Consider the following 16,685-nt stretch of genomic DNA (forward strand, 5'->3'; position numbering starts at 1 on the left):
TGTGTGTGTGTGTGTGTGTGTGTGTGTGTGTGTGTGTGTGTGTGTGTACATTGTGGGTAACAACTGAGATATTTTGTGTCTACATTAACATTACTTTGACTTTTTCCCACACAGGGTCCTCCAGGTCCTCAAGGCCCACCTGGTCCTCCAGGAACCCCTGGAGCAAAGGTTGGTTTAGCTATGTCCTTGATTTTCTCAGTCACATCTATCCTAATCCAGAGCTAAACAGATAGGCCTTTGGAGCAAGGAGCCAGCCCCTAGGTTTAAGAGCCAAATGAATTTTTTAGCCTTCAGAAAAAGAAAAACTTAAAGGAGGGGTGGGGGAGGAGAAAGACAGTATGCCTCAGATACTTCCAAGCTATAGATTAGATGCATTGTAAAGCCATATTAACTCCTTGAGGCCAGTAAATACCATGAAATTTTCATGTAAGACGTGGTTCATTTCAAAAAGACCTTGGATCTTAGTGGTCTGCAAGTTCAATATGAACCAGTTGTAATATGGGGACTGATACAGCTAATGCAGTCTTGGGCTGCATTAGTAGAAGTCTAGTGTCCAGAACAAGGGTGGTAGCAGTATCACTGCCCTTTGCCCTGGTTAGACTACATTTGGAGTATCATACCCCGTTTGAGGGCAGTCATTTGGTAGGGGAATTGGATTTGTTTTCACTGGCCCCAGAGAATAGAATTGGTACCAAAGGATGGGAATTGTATGGAGACAGATGTTAATACAATATAATGAAGAATTTTCTAATAATTAGAAGTTCCCTTTGGAAGTAATGAGCTCCCTGTCATTGGATATATACAAGTAAAAGTTGTCTCAGGGCTGTTGTAGAGGTCTTGCACCCTGTAAACTGTTTAGTACCCAAATACCATAGTAATTTGCCAATCCTTCTTCATGGAACTTCTCTCACCCTGATTTTAATAAACATTTCCCAAAATGCTCCTTCTCCATGCCTCCCCACCCCCCAATTTCTGTTTGGGAGGAAAAGCAAGGGGGAAAGGTAAAATAAAAACTATGTCAGCCTCTGAACATAAGTATCTTCTATGGATTGGTTTCTGTTTTCTAATCAATAAATAATCATTGATTAAGCACCTATGTGCAGACACTATGCTAGACACTGGGTATACAAAGACAAAAAGAAAACAGTTCCTGCCCTCAAGGAGATTATAGTCTATGGACAGGGGCTGGGGCCTGTGTCAGGGAATCTACTAGACCACTGTGTTCCTTTTGTTTTAAAATGAATGGGTGAGACTAGCTGTGAGTCCCATAATCCTGATCCCAGGAAAATCGGACACTGAGCAGAAATTATTCTAGGTCAGTAGATTCTTTTCAAATAGAAATTGATCCCTGCAGACTGCATATTGACTTAGAAAACCATTCAAACTTAGAAAACTTAGAAAACTATATTATCTATATTGTATTTTATTTTTATGTATTTTTTTAACTATTTCCCAATTACATTGTAATCTGGTTTGAACTCACTAGGGAGTTTTGTGGGCATCGAGTTTGATACCTCTGCTCTAAGTTTTTCTTCTTCTGAGACCCTATAATTCCTCTGGTCACCGCTGAGTCACCCCTCCAGTAGCCAGAGAAGGGCTACCTCTCACATGGTCTGCTAGGATCAAATGACCCTAACAGATAGCCAGGAAAGTTCTAGGGAGGAAGGACTCTGCTCATGCATTGATTCCTCTCTGGAAGGCTTCTTCATTCCTGTCTTTAGGAATTGGCATTGTGAAGGTTAGAGTTGGATCATGCATCCTCCCTACCTCTCAACAGAGAAGTGGAAGACTATGGGTGTAGAATGAGGCTTACGTTATCAGACGTGGCCAACATGATGGTTTTATTTAACTATATTTCTTTGGTCCATGAGAGGATCCCAATGCAGGAGGTGGAGGAGAAGGGGAAGGAATCATTGGGCAGTAACAGAAATTCTAAAAAAGGAAGCTATAAGATATTTTTAAGATAATTTTAATAAGATATTTAATATAAGAACCAGCCATGAAGCAATAGAGAGAGCCTGAGCTGGTTGTCAGGTTCTGGTTGCACACTAAATCACTGTGAGATCTTGGCCAGGACTCATGCCTCTTCCTAATCAGCAGCTTCCTGTCTTTCAATCAGACAAGAATCCCTACCCTCTCCCTTCCCCACCAGGGATGTTATAAGGCTCAAATGAAAAATTGCATGAAAAAGCACTTGGGAAATATACTAGGCTCATGTGAGCAACTCTTATTCTTACGTCTGTTTTTTCTGACTTCAGGGAGAGCTTGGATTGCCTGGTCCTCCTGGAGTTGATGGAGAAAAGGTCTTATCTCTTTGTTCTAGATGATGTAACTTTTGAAGAAATGGTCTTTGCTGGGGCCAGGGGGTGGTGGGGGCAGCTTGAGATCTTGGAACTAGTTATAATCAAAACCACTTTCTACTGTGAATTTTATATCCAAATCCACTATCAAATGGATCCATGTCACAGAAATTTCATTCCCAAGAGAGGTGCCTATAAATTACAGGGCATATACCTTCTGTGGACCTTGATGGAGAGAGATTCCAGCCTATCGGGGCTTAGATTCTGGGGCTGCCTGGGCTGAGAAAACAAGGCTGTCCAGTTGTCAGGGCCACAGTTGGCCTGGGGTACAGCAGAACCTTGTAGAGAAAGCCAATGCCTTTTTCAGGGTTTGTGTTCCAACCCTGGACTCTTCACTTTTGTGTATTTCAGGGACCAAAGGGCTCCAAAGGAGACCAGGGACAGCCAGGACTGATGGGACCCAAAGGAGAAATTGGAGAAATGGGCTTGTCTGGCCCCCCGGTATGTGGATAGAACATGGTTGGACTGTGGCCATTGGACACTGGGTGTGTCAGTTGAACTGGGCTGAGCTCTGCATAAAGTACTTGTGTCAGTTTAGAAGCCCAGCTCTCAGGACCCAAGGATAGCATGGTTCTGTGGAAAAGGGCTGAATGTGGAGTCCTAGGACGTGAGTTCAAATCTTCTGCCTACTACCTATATGACCCAGGACAAGTCACTTAATTTCTCTGGGCCTCAGTTTCCTCATCTGTAAAATGAGAGAGTTGAACTCAATGACCTCTAAGGTCCCTTCTAGGTCTAAACTTATGATTCAATGAATATAAAGCCTCCCACATTTTTCTACCTTATTTCGACATAATTATAAACTGGCTCCATGAGAAGAACAGTGAATCAGGACTTGGTATATCTCAACTGGAATCTCAGCACTGCCACTTCCTAGATCTATGGCATTGGACAATCACTTAATCCTTCAGAGCCTCAGTTTCCTCATCTGTAAAATGGGAATAATAGTCCCTGCCCTGCCTCCTTTCCAGGCTTATACCTTGTAACCAACTTTTAAGTGCTATACAGATATGAGTTGTGATTTTTGATTGTTATTATTTTCATTACTCAAATGAAAAGGACCTAAATATTATCCCCATATAGGGTGTTGATGGCCCCAAAGGCGAGAAGGGAGAATCAGGGTCTGCAAGTCTTCAGGAAAGCCTGGTAAGAAGCCTGAGAGCTAGACATCCCCCCCACTGTCCTGCCCCTGTAACTATTTCTGGCCGGGGGTCATTCACAGCTGCCCACTAACTACCCCTAGGGTTTGTGCCCCAGGTTGGAGGGCATCATTGGAGCTCTTGGCCACTGAATGAAGCTGGGTAGCTGACTGTAGGCTGACAAGACTTCGGTGTTAGGGCGTGTCCTTCCCCCAGGTCTGAATCCTATCCCCAGAGCACTGAGTCTGGGACCACAAACCTCCAATGACCAAGGGTCCCTAAACACCATTTTCCAGAAGAGGGTCCCAGTCTCACCTCTCCCTATGAACTCACAGGGTAAGAATGGAGAAAAGAACCAGAGAGCCACCAGATATGCCCAAGACCATAGTTGTTAATTCATCAAAGTATTCTGTGACAGAGGCCTAGGAGGAAGTGGGGAGAAGTAGGGTAGAAGTAAGGTGTGCTTAGAGATCTCAAAGCTACCTTGCCAGCCTCAAGAACTAAAGGCATTTTCTCCACCTGGGGTTCTGGACACACATGGACACACACACACACACACACACACACACACACACACACACACACACATACACATGCTACATCTTGCCTTTGAATTCTGACCAATTTGCCTTTGTTTTCCATTTCCTAGGCCCAGATTCTAGCAGAACCAGGGCCACCTGGCTTACCTGGCCCCCCAGGTCCTATGGTAAGGGCTGTTTGCTACAAACTTTTGACCTGGGGTAACTCAAGAACAGCATGGTATGAGGGAAAGGGTACTGGATAACCCGGATTTGAATGCCAGTTCAGTTACTACATGTATGACTGAGGCAAGGTACTTTTCACTCTGGGCCTCAGTTTCCTCATCTGTAAGATAAAAAGGTGGGATTGGTGACCTTCAAAGTCATCTCTAGCTCTAAATCCTATGGGGAAGCATGAAAAGGAAGCTAGCTTGGGGCTAGGAAGGGAAAGGGGGTGTGGTGGGAACACACTCCCTCTGCCTAGTAAGACATCTGCTCTGCATGTGCATGCATACGCACATACCTCCTTCTGAAGGAGCTATAAATGGGGAATCCTCACTTTTCTAGAAGAAGGGAGGGAAATAAAGGTCCAAGGGGAGGCTGTTTGGCACAGCATAAAGAGGGCTGGCTTTGGAGGCAGAAGAACTAAATTCAATCCCAGCTCTGACATGTACTGTCTATGTGACTTTATGTAAGACATTTAACCTTTTTGGGCCTCCGCCTTGCCTTCTGTAAAATGAAGGGGTTTGGCAGGGTGATTCAGTGGAAAGAACATTGAAGCTGGAGTCAGAGGAACTGGGTTGTAATCCTAGCTCTGACAATGACTGCCTCTCTGGGCCCCAGTGGCCTCAGTTTCCTTATCTGCAAAATGAGGGGGTTGGACTAAATGTCATCTCAGATCCCTTCCAACTCTGAATCCTGTGACTCTGAGAAAAGAGAAGGACACAACTCACTGGGTTCCCTGGAGGGAGAGGGAAAGCAAAAGAGAGGGAAGAATTGGGCAAGCTGACTGAGCTCGGGAGGGGCCGCTGAGGAGGGGAAAGGAAAAAGGAATGGAAAGTCCCAGCTAGATTAATCAATTTACCCACTAAGTACTTGCGTGGGGGCTCTCAAGGTTAGCAGAAACAAAGTGTTTAGCTTGAAAAGAGAGCTCCTCTCCTCTAGGGCCAGAGGATTTCCTTTTTTACAGGTAAGAGAATCTGGGTAGGTCAGATGAGGGGCAAAGGTGGTGGCTAAGACTCAGGAAAGCCTGAAAACCAGAGCAATGGCTCCCTTCTGTGCTCCTGAGCTGAAGCCTAGACCACCTCCCTGTGGCACCAGGGGAGGAGAGCTGTCAGACTACTGAGGGCCCACAGGCGGGGTGAGAAGGGGGATGCAGAGACCCACACACACCCCACTCACAGGATCATCTGACAGAGAAGAGCAGAACGGGGCTGCCCGTCTCCTAGACCCCAACTGATCACGTTCTTGGCTCATCTCACTGAACTTCCTAGCTAAGGTGGGGGAGGGGGAAGCCTGGAAAATTACGTTGGAATAGCTAAACCTAAGGGCCATAGAATCAGGGATGTGCTGAAGCCAGCTGGAGGAAGAGCTGATTGTTAAATGTGCAGGGTGAGCATACTGGCAAATACTACAGATCAGGGATTGATTTGTTGTGTCGATTGTCTAGACAGGAGAAAATGTTAATAATGCAGACTAAACTTAAAAGTGTGTCATGCACACACTTTTTTTTTTTCTGGCTAGTTATTAAACATTTCCCAGCACAAGTCCAGAGATCTCAATCCACCACTACTCAGAGACTGGGTGTAGGAAGTCCTGGCCCTGCCTCCCTCACAGAACTACCTGCTGAGATCAGAGAGAGGAAGAGAGAGGAAGAGAGAGGAGAGGAGAGGAGAGGAGAGGGAGAAAGAACATTTGTCAGGCATTTCCAGTGTGCCAGGTACAGCGTTCAAGATGCAAATATAGGCAACTGAGACAGTCTCTGCCCTCAAGGAGCTTACATTCTAACAGAAAACTACAACACATAAAGGGAAACTTAATTGGGGGAAAAGGCAGGAAGGAAGGGTGCCTGGGGGCAGGGGGATGTGACAAGAGGGGCAGGGGATTCCAGGCCTGAGTGAGATGAAGCCTGGCTGAAGCTCTTCTTAAGTGATGGTCCAGGAAAGAAGTCACCAGATGAGAGGGAAAGGCCCCAAGGCAGGTAGCAATGTGGCAAGCTAGGAGAAAGAAAGGAAAGCCTTAGACCCTTACTCATTTCTTTTGCCTTGAAATTCTGGCTTCTCAGTTGAATCTAGGCTTTTCCTTTTCTCCCTTGAAGGGTCTTCAAGGAATCCAGGGTCCCAAGGTGAGTAAGTAAATTTGGTTAAATTGTGTTAAAGAAAGAAGAAGAGCTTTGTGAATGAATGAAATGACTATCATCCCAGGGCTTTCCCTTAGAACAGGGGTGAGGGGTTAAAAGCCTGAGCTGACCCATTGCTTAGGGCAAAATCCCAGGATTGGCAGGGGGAAAAAACTTCATTTCAAATACAAATTTCTAAGTTTGATGATGATAGCGGATGACAGACAGGATGACATAGTGAGCTGGCCTCAGAGTTAGGAAGAATTGAATTCAAGTCCCACATCCTATCTATGTGACCCTGGACAAGTCACCTAACCTGTCAATGGCCCAGCAACTCTCTAAGGCTATGAAACCAGATCTCAATTGGTAAAAAGAAGTTTCATACTTGTAGCTTTCTATACCAATAAAAAAAAATTTTAAATAAAAGGTTAAAAAATAATAGCACATAAATTGTTTCTAAACTTGTTGTACCCTAACGATTTTAAAGGAGTGTGTTACCTTGCTCTCATCCTTGTGGGTATCTATAGCACTGAGCACAGTTCCTTCTCTGTTTCCAGGGCTTAGATGGTGCGAAGGGGGAGAAGGGTGCCACCGGAGAGAAAGGATCCAACGGGCTACTTGTGAGTTGACTCTCAGTGCAAATTCAGACATTCACTTTTTACTTGTGTGTTCCAATCCCACATTCCCAAAAGTCTCCTAATTCTGTCCTTATCTATCTAGGGACCAGCTGGCCCACCTGGCCTAATTGGATTACCCGGAACAAAAGGAGAGAAGGTAAAAATTCTTGTGTCCACCAACCCTACAGGCTTTCATTCATTCATCCATTCATTCATTCATTCATTTAACAGACCTTTCCTGGAACCTGCTGAGTACAGGGTCCTATGCTAGGCTCTGCTAGGAACAGGAAGGTGATAATGCCACTGTGGGGCAACTAGGTGGTGAAGTGGATAGAGTCAGACCTGGAGTCAGGAGGATGAGTCTTCCTGAGTTCCAATCTGGCCTCAGACACCTACAGACCCTGAGCAAGTCACTTAACCCTGTTTGCCTCAGTTTCCTCACCTGTAAGATGAGCTGGAGAAGGAAATGGCAAATCATTCCAGTATCTCTGTCAAGAAGACCTCACATGGGGTCATGAAGAATTGGACATGACTGAACAACAATCCCACTGTATTCTGCCTTCCTCTGGAGTATTATTTTCAGTTTGTGCACCATGTGTTCTAAAAAGGACATTGAGAAACTGGAGAGTGTCCAGAGGAGAACAACTAGGATGGCAAAGGGCCTTGAGTCCCCATCCTATGAGGACTGGTTAAAGGAACAAGGGTTATTTGATCTACAGAAGACAAGACTTGGGGGGGGGATACATGACAATTGTCTTCAAGTATTTGAAGGGCAACTACTTAAGGGCAGCTAAGTGATGCCATAGTGCACAGAGCACTGGACCTGGAATCAGGAAGACCTGAATTCAAATCCAGTCTCAGACACTTCCTCAGACACACTAGCTGTGTGGCCCTGGGCAAGTCACTTCACTTCTATCTGCCTCAGCTTCCCCATCTGTAAAATGGGGATAATAATAACACCTACCTCTCAGGGGAGTTGCAAGGATCAAAATGAAATAATATTTGTAAAGCACTTTGCAAATCTTAAAGTGCCATGCAAATGCAATTATTGTGACCATTATTATCATGTGGAAGAGGGATTGGCCTTGTTCTATTTGGTCTCAGAGAGAACTAGGAGCAAGGGGAAGAGGTTGCAAAGAGGCCAATTTAAACTGGATGTTAGGGGAAACTTCCTAACAATAAGACCTGCCCCAAAGTGGAGAGGGTTCCCCTCCTTGGGGGCCTTCAGGCAGAAGGAAGATAGCCACTTGATGGGTGGTTTAGTGAGATACATTCTCCTTTCATGTATAGGTTAGATTAGTTGGGCACTGATGTCTCTTCCAACTCTCAAATTCTGTGATTCATTTGATCTTCTCAACAGCTTGTGAAGAAAGTATTAAGTATCATTACCCCATTTACAGGATTAGAGGAACTAAGTGACTTGTTCAGAGTCACATAGCAAATACTTGGCAAAGCTGAATATTCTTAATCTCCTTTAGGAATATAGGATAGTAGATTATCAGGGCAGGAAGGGACCTTAGAAATCATCTAAGAATTAGATTCTAATTCAACCTCCCTCATTTAACAGATGATGAAACTGAGTCATAGAAAGGTTAAGTCTTTTTTGTTGCGTTAGTTGGTTCTACTGAACTGTTTCTTCTCCTTCTCCTTCTTCTTCTTCTACCTCTTCTTCAGAAGGGCTCTCTAGAAGAAGGGGGTGGGGTGGGTAACCTGGGAAATGTAGGTGGTATAAAGATACAATATAGGAATAAAAATTTATTTTTTGGAAAATTAAAAACAGCCCCCTGAAAAGATATGAGACACTCACTTACTAGGTCTTCTAAATGGATGCCATCTAAAATGCTGAGCCAGCAAATATTACATGTATGCATCACCAAGCATTGCTGTCCTTCTTAATACCTGTGTGACCTTGGGCAAGTCACTACCTCCCTGGTCCTCAGTTTCCTCTCCTGTAAAATGAGAGGGTTAGATGAGATGGCTTCTGAGGTCTCCTCTAACTCTAGATATGTGACCCTATAAAACCTGAACAATGCCTTCTAAATACCTTGTTTCCATCCTCTCCCTTTTATTTCAGGGCAGACCCGGTGAGCCAGGATTGGATGTAAGTTTCTCACTGCTTCCTCACCCAGACTTGGAATTGTCAGTGGCATCCCCTGGAAATTCCCAGAACATGCCCCTGTCACATGGTCCTTCTTGGGGCTAGGGGCGAGGGGAGGTGGTGATCGGGCACCAGAAGTTCTCTTTTTGGTATTTATAAGTTATCTGTTTCCTGATGGATGATGGATAGCCCATAGTGAATCACGCAGGCCGCCCCATTGGTTCCACCCAACGTGTTCATGGATGATGGAGCCACTGTGCCTCTAAAGACTGGCCCAGTCCTCAGGGGAAACCAGACATAGGGTCTGTGACTGAGTGACCATCTACAAAGCAAATGGGGATATCAAGGGCCTTTTCTACCTCCTTGGGAGATGAGATTGGGACAGAGGCAAGAGAAAAGTCTTGAGCCAGAAGTGGAAGTTGAGATGACCTTCCAAGAATGACCCAAGCTCTAAACTAAACAACTCACTCAGCCCCACCCCACCCCCACCCCTCCTGGGGCCAGGAGTTGTCTGGGGAGAGCCATGACTTAACAAAAAGCACATTGCCCACATCTCTGCCTCAGGCCTTTCTCGAAAGACATGTATGATGTCTCTGTTTGGAAAAAGAACGACCATTTCCTGACTCCACTAAAACCCACTTGTCTCCATTTAGATCCCATTTGTGCATGTTTTCCCAGTACTCAGGGCATGGTATCCTTTCGTGTGTTCAACTTAACAAGGGGGGCAGGGTTACCTTCTACAAATTCCCGTTGGATCTCCTGTCTTTTTCTTAGGGCTTCCCAGGACCCCGAGGAGAGAAGGGAGAGAGGAGCAAACAAGGAGAGAAGGTCAGAACTGGGGCCCAATTCCCCTCTGGAAAATGGGATTGGGTGATTAACCTCAGAATGGCAGTGATCTCCCTGAGCTGGGACCAAGCAGGCCCAGGGCCTCTGCCTCTCAGAGGAGCCATTCCTAAACCAGACAATTTTCTATCCACAGGGGGATCGAGGGGTTCCTGGCAGAAAAGGAGCAAAGGGACAGAAGGGAGAGCCTGGGCCCCCTGGATTGGATCAGCCATGTCCAGTGGTATGTGGCCTCCTAGCTGTGGGGGGAGTTAAGGCTCTGTACCCACACTGAACTGTGACAGTGAAAATGGATCCTCTCTGGTGGACTTCCCTTCTTCATCGTAGAAACCTTAGGTCCAGCCCACTAGGACATTCTATGCCTCCTTCCTACTGGACAGCTAAGATGCACCTGATTGTTAAAGAGGAGCCAGGGCTGAGAGGTTGTTCTACCAAGGCTTTACCTAGGCATGGTGCATTCATCATTATTCATTCCCAGCATTCAGCAGTCACTTAGAAAGAAGCAAATTATAACTCCTCCAGATAACACCATGGTTACCATGAGTCTTGCTTAGTTTCTTCAGCAAAGTGTTAAGGCAAAGAAGTACATTTGACCTTATGGATATCACTGAGGCTTGATGAAGTATGACTGGGATGGCTGAAATGATCCAATCATAATCATTATCAAGACAATGTGGTGGGGCAGCTAGGTGGCTCAGTGTGAATCAGAGGCTGACTCTTCCAGCTCTTCCTGGTTTCAAGGCCAGCTTTCTATCCACTAGACAGGCTGCCTCTGTTGTATATGTGTGTGTGTGGTATGTGTGTGTGTATGTGTGTGTGTTTAAAGACATGTAATACATAATTGAAGTTCTTCCTGTGTCACTGAATGATATGGCCTCCCAGCCCTGTTTACCTTCCAAAACAGGAGAATCCAAATTGCAAAGGAATGAAAGGAGAGTCAGGCTCCCTGGGCCTGGACAGGGCCCACACTCCCTGTCCTGTGGTATAGTATCTGCTTTCCTGTTCTTTCCCCCCTTGCTTTCCCCTCCCCGTATTTTCCTCTCCCTTCCATTTCCTCTCCCTTTCCTTCTCTTCCTTGCATGGGATTTGTAGTTGACCTGCCTGGGTTTGCAGTGCCCTCCTTCCCAGATCTGAACGAAATGTTCTCGGCCCTAAGGCTATTCCTTGGCTCTTACACAGAAATATGTCCCCAGAAAACTTATACCTGTTATACATACATGCATCTATGCTACATATCAACCAACCCCCCAAATCCTGCTAGTTATATACATGCCCCTTTTCCTTTCTGCCTGGCATCCATGCCATTCTGGAGAATGTGTGTCCTCTTCCTAGGCTAGGGACCAGGTCCCAGACGTTTGGAAATGCTAGCTGGGGACAGCAGCAAGTGGGGTGGGGGAGCCCAGACAGCCCCTGCTAATGCTCAATATTCATCCTAATTGAACCTGAGCTTTTGACCTCTGCAGGTCATCTGTCATTACAAAGGATTTCTAGTTGTTTGTGGGTAAGGTTGGGTCTTGGCCACATCAAATAGTCCTAGAAATATTCCTGGAAAAAAAAAAATCCAGCTGGTCTTGGAAAGACTATGGTCAGAGAGTTCTCTACTCAAAATAAAATTGAAGGAATTAAGCCATCAGACACTCCTGCCAGACAGGAAGTGGTAGAGCAGCCGCACTCAGGGAAAAGATGCCATTGCTAGTCTGCGGGCCTTCCCTGGGCCCTGAGGTCAAGGCAACACCTGTAGATGTTGGGCAGATATAGGGGACCCTATCTCCCCCTTGGGAAGGGGGAGTGAGAGTAGGAATTAGGTCTTGTTAATGCACTTAGTTGTGATAGAATGAGCCCAATTTAACGTAAACCAGCTCATCAACGAGCTTTCATTCTATTTATTTGAAATTTGTGGGGATTATGTTCCTAGGAATACACTGAGTGGAAAAGGGAAGAGATCTATCCCCAGGAAGCATTCAGAAGCAAATCAATCTATCATCCTCCCCGTCTTCATACAAAGAACTGCCTGGCAGAAACGTAATGCCTCACTAGGAGCTGGGGACAGTGGCAATGGGTGTGAGGGAGCCCTGGTAGAAGGATCTCTACCCCACTGCCCCCCCTGCTCCTGCCACCTCCCATCCTCCCCCTTCCTCACTTCAGCCACATGGTCTAATTTATACGGATCTTAGGCAATGTTCATAGAGTACCATTGAGGCAGGGAACCAAGATTTCTTGCTGGGAAAAGCCCAGGCTGCATGAAGCAAGGTAAGGATTTGAGTTGGGGGAGAGAGGAGGCTCACTTCTGCTTCCCTCCATCTACTGAATCCATAGAACCATTCCCCAGACAGGACCCCTCAGGGCGAACTCTCCCCTTCAGTTACAGAGGCTGAGGAAAGGAAGGCAAGTGATTGATTGGAAACAGGATGCAAAGAGATCACTTTCATACAGTGCCACCCCCCCTATCCCTTCCCCAAAGACTTGAACATGGACTTCTCTCAGACCTGATTCTCTCATCCCATCCCAGGAGCCTTTGCACACACTGTGCCCAGGAAGGTGTTTAGCTACAAACAAGTACCTCTAGCTGGGGTCCCCAACGAGGAGAGCCAGAGTCCCCCTGCCCACCCTTAGACTTACAAACCATGTCCCTCTCTCCCTGCCACCTACATCCCCCTCCCATTATTTCTGGTTTCCTAGTGGGGATTGGGATAAGCAATATATCCTCTTCTGTCCCACCCCAGGCACATTCTCCCTAAGCATAGTGCTTGTGTTAGTGCTTAATGAAGTCTTATCAAATTGGACTTAATTGGAAAATGTGAGAAGGAATAGATTACTTTTATCTAGAGAGCGTTTCAAGGGAGGCTTCATGGAGGAAATAGCTAGACCTTGAAGGAAGTCTCTCCCTACTCCAGCCAGTAAAGTGATTTTCCTAAAACACAGGTCAATCATGTCACCCCCTCCTCAACAAATTCTCCTGTGCTCTCTATTGCCTCCACGAGCAAATACAAAATGCTGTTTGGCTTTCAAAGCCCTTGACAACTGAGCCTCCTCCTACCTTTCCAGTCTTCTTACACCTTACTCCTCAGTCCAGTGACACTGGCCTCCTGGCTGTTCCAACAAACAAGATGCTCCCTCTCTCAGCTCTGGACATTTTCTCTGCTATTCTCCATTCTTGGAACATTTCCCTCTTCTGCTCCAACTCCTGACTTCACTGGCTTCCTTAATTAAAGTACCAACGAAAATCCTACGTCCCACAGAAAACCTTCCCTAACCCTTCTTAAATTAAGTGATTTCCTCTCTTTTAATTATGTTCTATTTAGCCTGCATATAGCTTGCTTTGTATATATGTGTTTTGCATGTTGTATCCCCCATTAGATTATAAGTTCCTTGAGGGCAGGGACTGTCTTTTGCCTCTTTTTTTGTATCCCCAGCACTAAGCACAATGCTTGGCACATAATATGAATTTTTAAAATGTTGACTGATTGATTAATTGCAGTGAATAACTTGCACAGATGGAGGGGAAGGAAAGTCTCACTAGGGGCCTCTCTCCCACTCTGGGGAAATGTCAAGGTTTCTGGAAAATGGATCAGTACTTCTCCTTGGTTTCAGAGTGACTTGAGTATGTAGATTTGAGTTGTCTTTGGTTGAATTCCATCACCACCCCCCCTTCCCCATCTCATCCACCTTCCATGCTAGATGTCCCCAAGGAGGCTTCTGGCCCTGCAGGGGACTGAAGCTTCCTTATCTCTTCCTCTCCAGGGGGCTGATGGACTACCTGTGGCAGGCTGCTGGCACAAGGTAAGGGAACAAGCATTTAAGGCTTTTTGATTGGACTTTCCCTTGTGACTTCCGGGGACAACATGGGCAAGGTCACTTTGTAACTGATGGGTTGTCCAGAATTGAATAAATCAGCCACACATATGCCAGGATTCTTCCTACTGCACTCTAAGGAAGAAACCAGGCTCCCCCATTCTCTCTGCCTTTCAGGCACTCCCAAAATCCCTGTTTCCCTTCTAAGGGGAAGTTGGCCAAGAAGCCCCAGCAAATCACTATATCTGGGAGAGATGGGGGAGGAAAAGGAAGGAAAGAATTTGGAAATCACCTGTTTTCTTAAAGGAAAGGCTACAATGAACTACAATAAACTATTTTAGATATATTTTTGGAGACCGCCTCCCCCTCTCCCACCATACCCCATACATACACCAAACTGGTGGGGCTTCAAGACAAAGAAAGGTGGGATTTGGACAACACTGGCTGAGATACTCTAGATTTCCCAGATAAACCCTTTAACTAACTCCACATCTCTCTGTTCTTTTTCAGTGATTCCTGCTCTTCCCACCTGAAGCTTGTACATATTCATGTGACATACTTTGCTCTACTTAATTTTTGTAAAAAACAAACAAAACAAACAAACAGTAATATATTGATTTTTTTTTTTGCTGGATGTTGCCATTTGTGGATTTAAAAAAAAAATTTTTTTTAAGTTTCCAGAATGGCTGAGAAGTGACTTTCATCCACTTGGCTCAGACTGGCCTGAGCTTTGCATGGCATGGAATCTTAGCCTCTTCCTCAGCTAAAGGATTAGCCCAGGTCTCCAGCTCAGAAGAGATGGATCCCTGGGCTCTTTGTGTGGAAGGAAAGACTCCTGGGAACTATGACCTATCATCCCTTTGCTTCTCCATAAAGCAAAGGAAAGCACTCCTGATTTGGGGGAGAAAGGGGGCCAGAAGAATTCAGGCTGGGAGACCACAGACACAGCTGAGCTTGGGCACATTTGTTCACCTCCCATTTGAAAAAGAAAGAAGGAAAAAAATAAGACTTCTAACTACCCCCCAAATCCAGCCCATGGCTTCATCCTTTGTGTGCCCTTCACCCCAAAGCCAATGCAAAGAATATGGCGCCAGAGATGATCCACATCTTTCAAGATGGCTCCTGGAGCTGCTAGGGTTGGTGTCAGAGGCCGGAGAATCTACAAGGACTCAACTGAGGGGCTGCTTTCTAGTCCTACTTTCCTGAAGAGCTGGGCGAGAACAAGGCAGCTGCCCCAATAGCACTTCTATACACACACAGCTGCCATGACCTTCCAACCTGGGCCTTCCCACCAGAAAAACTCCTTTTGTCAAAAGTCTTCTGGCAGAGCCTTGAAAACATGGCACTGTCAGGATGAAGTACCTCCGTTCCCTGGGGGCACTTGTTGCCTTCCCACTCCCCATCTTCTGCTAGTCACATCCCCCCTGGCTTCCCTGTGGAAGTCGTTATGGCTTCATGGAACCCTCCATCACAGGCTGCTCCCGGACAAGCATGACACGCTGACTTGGGACTGAAGTTTGCTTTCTCCCTTCAGTGGCAAAGCTTGGGCCCCAGACCTTGTCCATTCTCCCTTTTCGGCAGGGAGTTCTGGCACAAAGCCATCCATCAAAGTTCCTTTTCAATACCAGCCACTGTGTTAGGTGCTGGAGTCTGCCCTCAAAGATTTATTTCATCCAGACATCCTCCCCACTGCACAGTCCGACAGATTCCTGGAACCTTCCCTACCCTCTCACAATTCCAGCTTGAACTGGTGTCAAAGTAAATTTCCATTTTCTGGGCACACCCAGTGTGCTGGGCATTGAGAGTGCAAGGCGGGAGGTGAGAGGGAGCTAACTCCTGCATGGAAAACTCAAATGCATGTTATATAGAGTATACTGGATAGAGGTTTTCTTTACACTGAAAATCCAGTGGTTCATGGTAGCAGGTGGGAATCCCATGCTCCTTTGCAGACATTGTTTAAGCTTTGAGAAACAGTCATTCAATTTGACATGCATTGGGGTTCTGTGAACTATGACTGCCAAGGTCCCGTGGTCACTGATACAGGCATACTCAAGGGAACAAGAAAGGTTCAAAAGGTTTTCAAGGATGTAACTGTTGCTGACCTTATGACCCAGCATCATCCTGGCCCAGCCTTTTGGGGCACTCTGAGCCTGGGTGCTCAAGCTGCATAGCCCAGTGCTATGCAAAAGGATACATGCAATACAGAAAACATAAACAAGCATGTGCAGAAAGTGACACAGGTAACTTACAAATCTAACAGTTGGGCCACCATGATGTCTTCCCAGTCTCTGTTGTTCTTTCTCCTGGCAATAATTTCAGCTCTACAGCTACAGTACAAGGATCAGGATTAAAAAACAAACAAACAAAAAAACACCATTACCGGGGCCTGGGCTTTCCATGCTTTTATAAGCCAGCTGGAGTCAGTCTCATAATAGGAAAGAGGCTGATGCCTTTTTAAGGCTCTTGACATCAGCTACTGCTTTTCTGCCCCCAAAGGTCAACTGCCTTGCCTCGCTGGTTGGGCTACCATGTTGCTTTGGCCTGGATTGCTGGCCTTTGTGAATGTCCCTGGGGACCGTGCATCTGTATTGGTTAAGCATTTCTCCTGATGAGTCTTAAAGCTTTTCAGGACTAAGAATAGATTCTGCCACCCAAATTAGGAGGCACTTGAACCACAAAGGGATTTTATTTAGGCCAGGAAAAAAAGGTGTCCCTCATCTAACAAAAGTACAAAGCTACTGGCTTCATTTACTACTAATTGTTTTCTTTTTCTTTTGTAAATTAATGTCTAAGAATGTAATAAACTATAATGGTATTTCTGGATGTGAAATATTTACAAGCTGCATGACCGCATCATGCATAAGTACATTGATTTCCCCTTCGTATGACTTTTAGCCCAAATAGCTGCTCCCTAGCATCTCTTCGGGGAGATTTCCCTTGCCCTGCAGACATAGGAATCAGAAGGCACTTCAGCTGTTCT

General features: G+C 45.8%; 1 protein-coding gene across 1 annotated transcript in view; it reads left to right on the plus strand.

Moving 5' to 3' along the window:
- COL23A1 (collagen type XXIII alpha 1 chain) overlaps nucleotides 1–14,696 on the plus strand; it is a 444,884-nt gene extending 430,188 nt beyond the window's left edge. Inside the window, exons 17-29 of the mRNA XM_027867027.1 lie at nucleotides 115–168; nucleotides 2,259–2,303; nucleotides 2,712–2,801; nucleotides 3,444–3,506; nucleotides 4,149–4,205; nucleotides 6,335–6,361; nucleotides 6,913–6,975; nucleotides 7,076–7,129; nucleotides 9,047–9,073; nucleotides 9,845–9,898; nucleotides 10,050–10,136; nucleotides 13,655–13,693; nucleotides 14,216–14,696. Coding sequence (XP_027722828.1) covers nucleotides 115–168; nucleotides 2,259–2,303; nucleotides 2,712–2,801; nucleotides 3,444–3,506; nucleotides 4,149–4,205; nucleotides 6,335–6,361; nucleotides 6,913–6,975; nucleotides 7,076–7,129; nucleotides 9,047–9,073; nucleotides 9,845–9,898; nucleotides 10,050–10,136; nucleotides 13,655–13,693; nucleotides 14,216–14,218 — 663 coding nt within the window. The 3' untranslated portion in view covers nucleotides 14,219–14,696. The remainder of the gene's footprint in view (nucleotides 1–114; nucleotides 169–2,258; nucleotides 2,304–2,711; nucleotides 2,802–3,443; nucleotides 3,507–4,148; nucleotides 4,206–6,334; nucleotides 6,362–6,912; nucleotides 6,976–7,075; nucleotides 7,130–9,046; nucleotides 9,074–9,844; nucleotides 9,899–10,049; nucleotides 10,137–13,654; nucleotides 13,694–14,215) is intronic.
- Nucleotides 14,697–16,685: the final 1,989 nt, after the last annotated feature.

This window comes from Vombatus ursinus, unplaced genomic scaffold (assembly GCF_900497805.2).
Source record: "Vombatus ursinus unplaced genomic scaffold, bare-nosed wombat genome assembly UNPS02014785.1, whole genome shotgun sequence".
Classification (NCBI taxonomy): Eukaryota; Metazoa; Chordata; class Mammalia; order Diprotodontia; family Vombatidae; genus Vombatus; species Vombatus ursinus.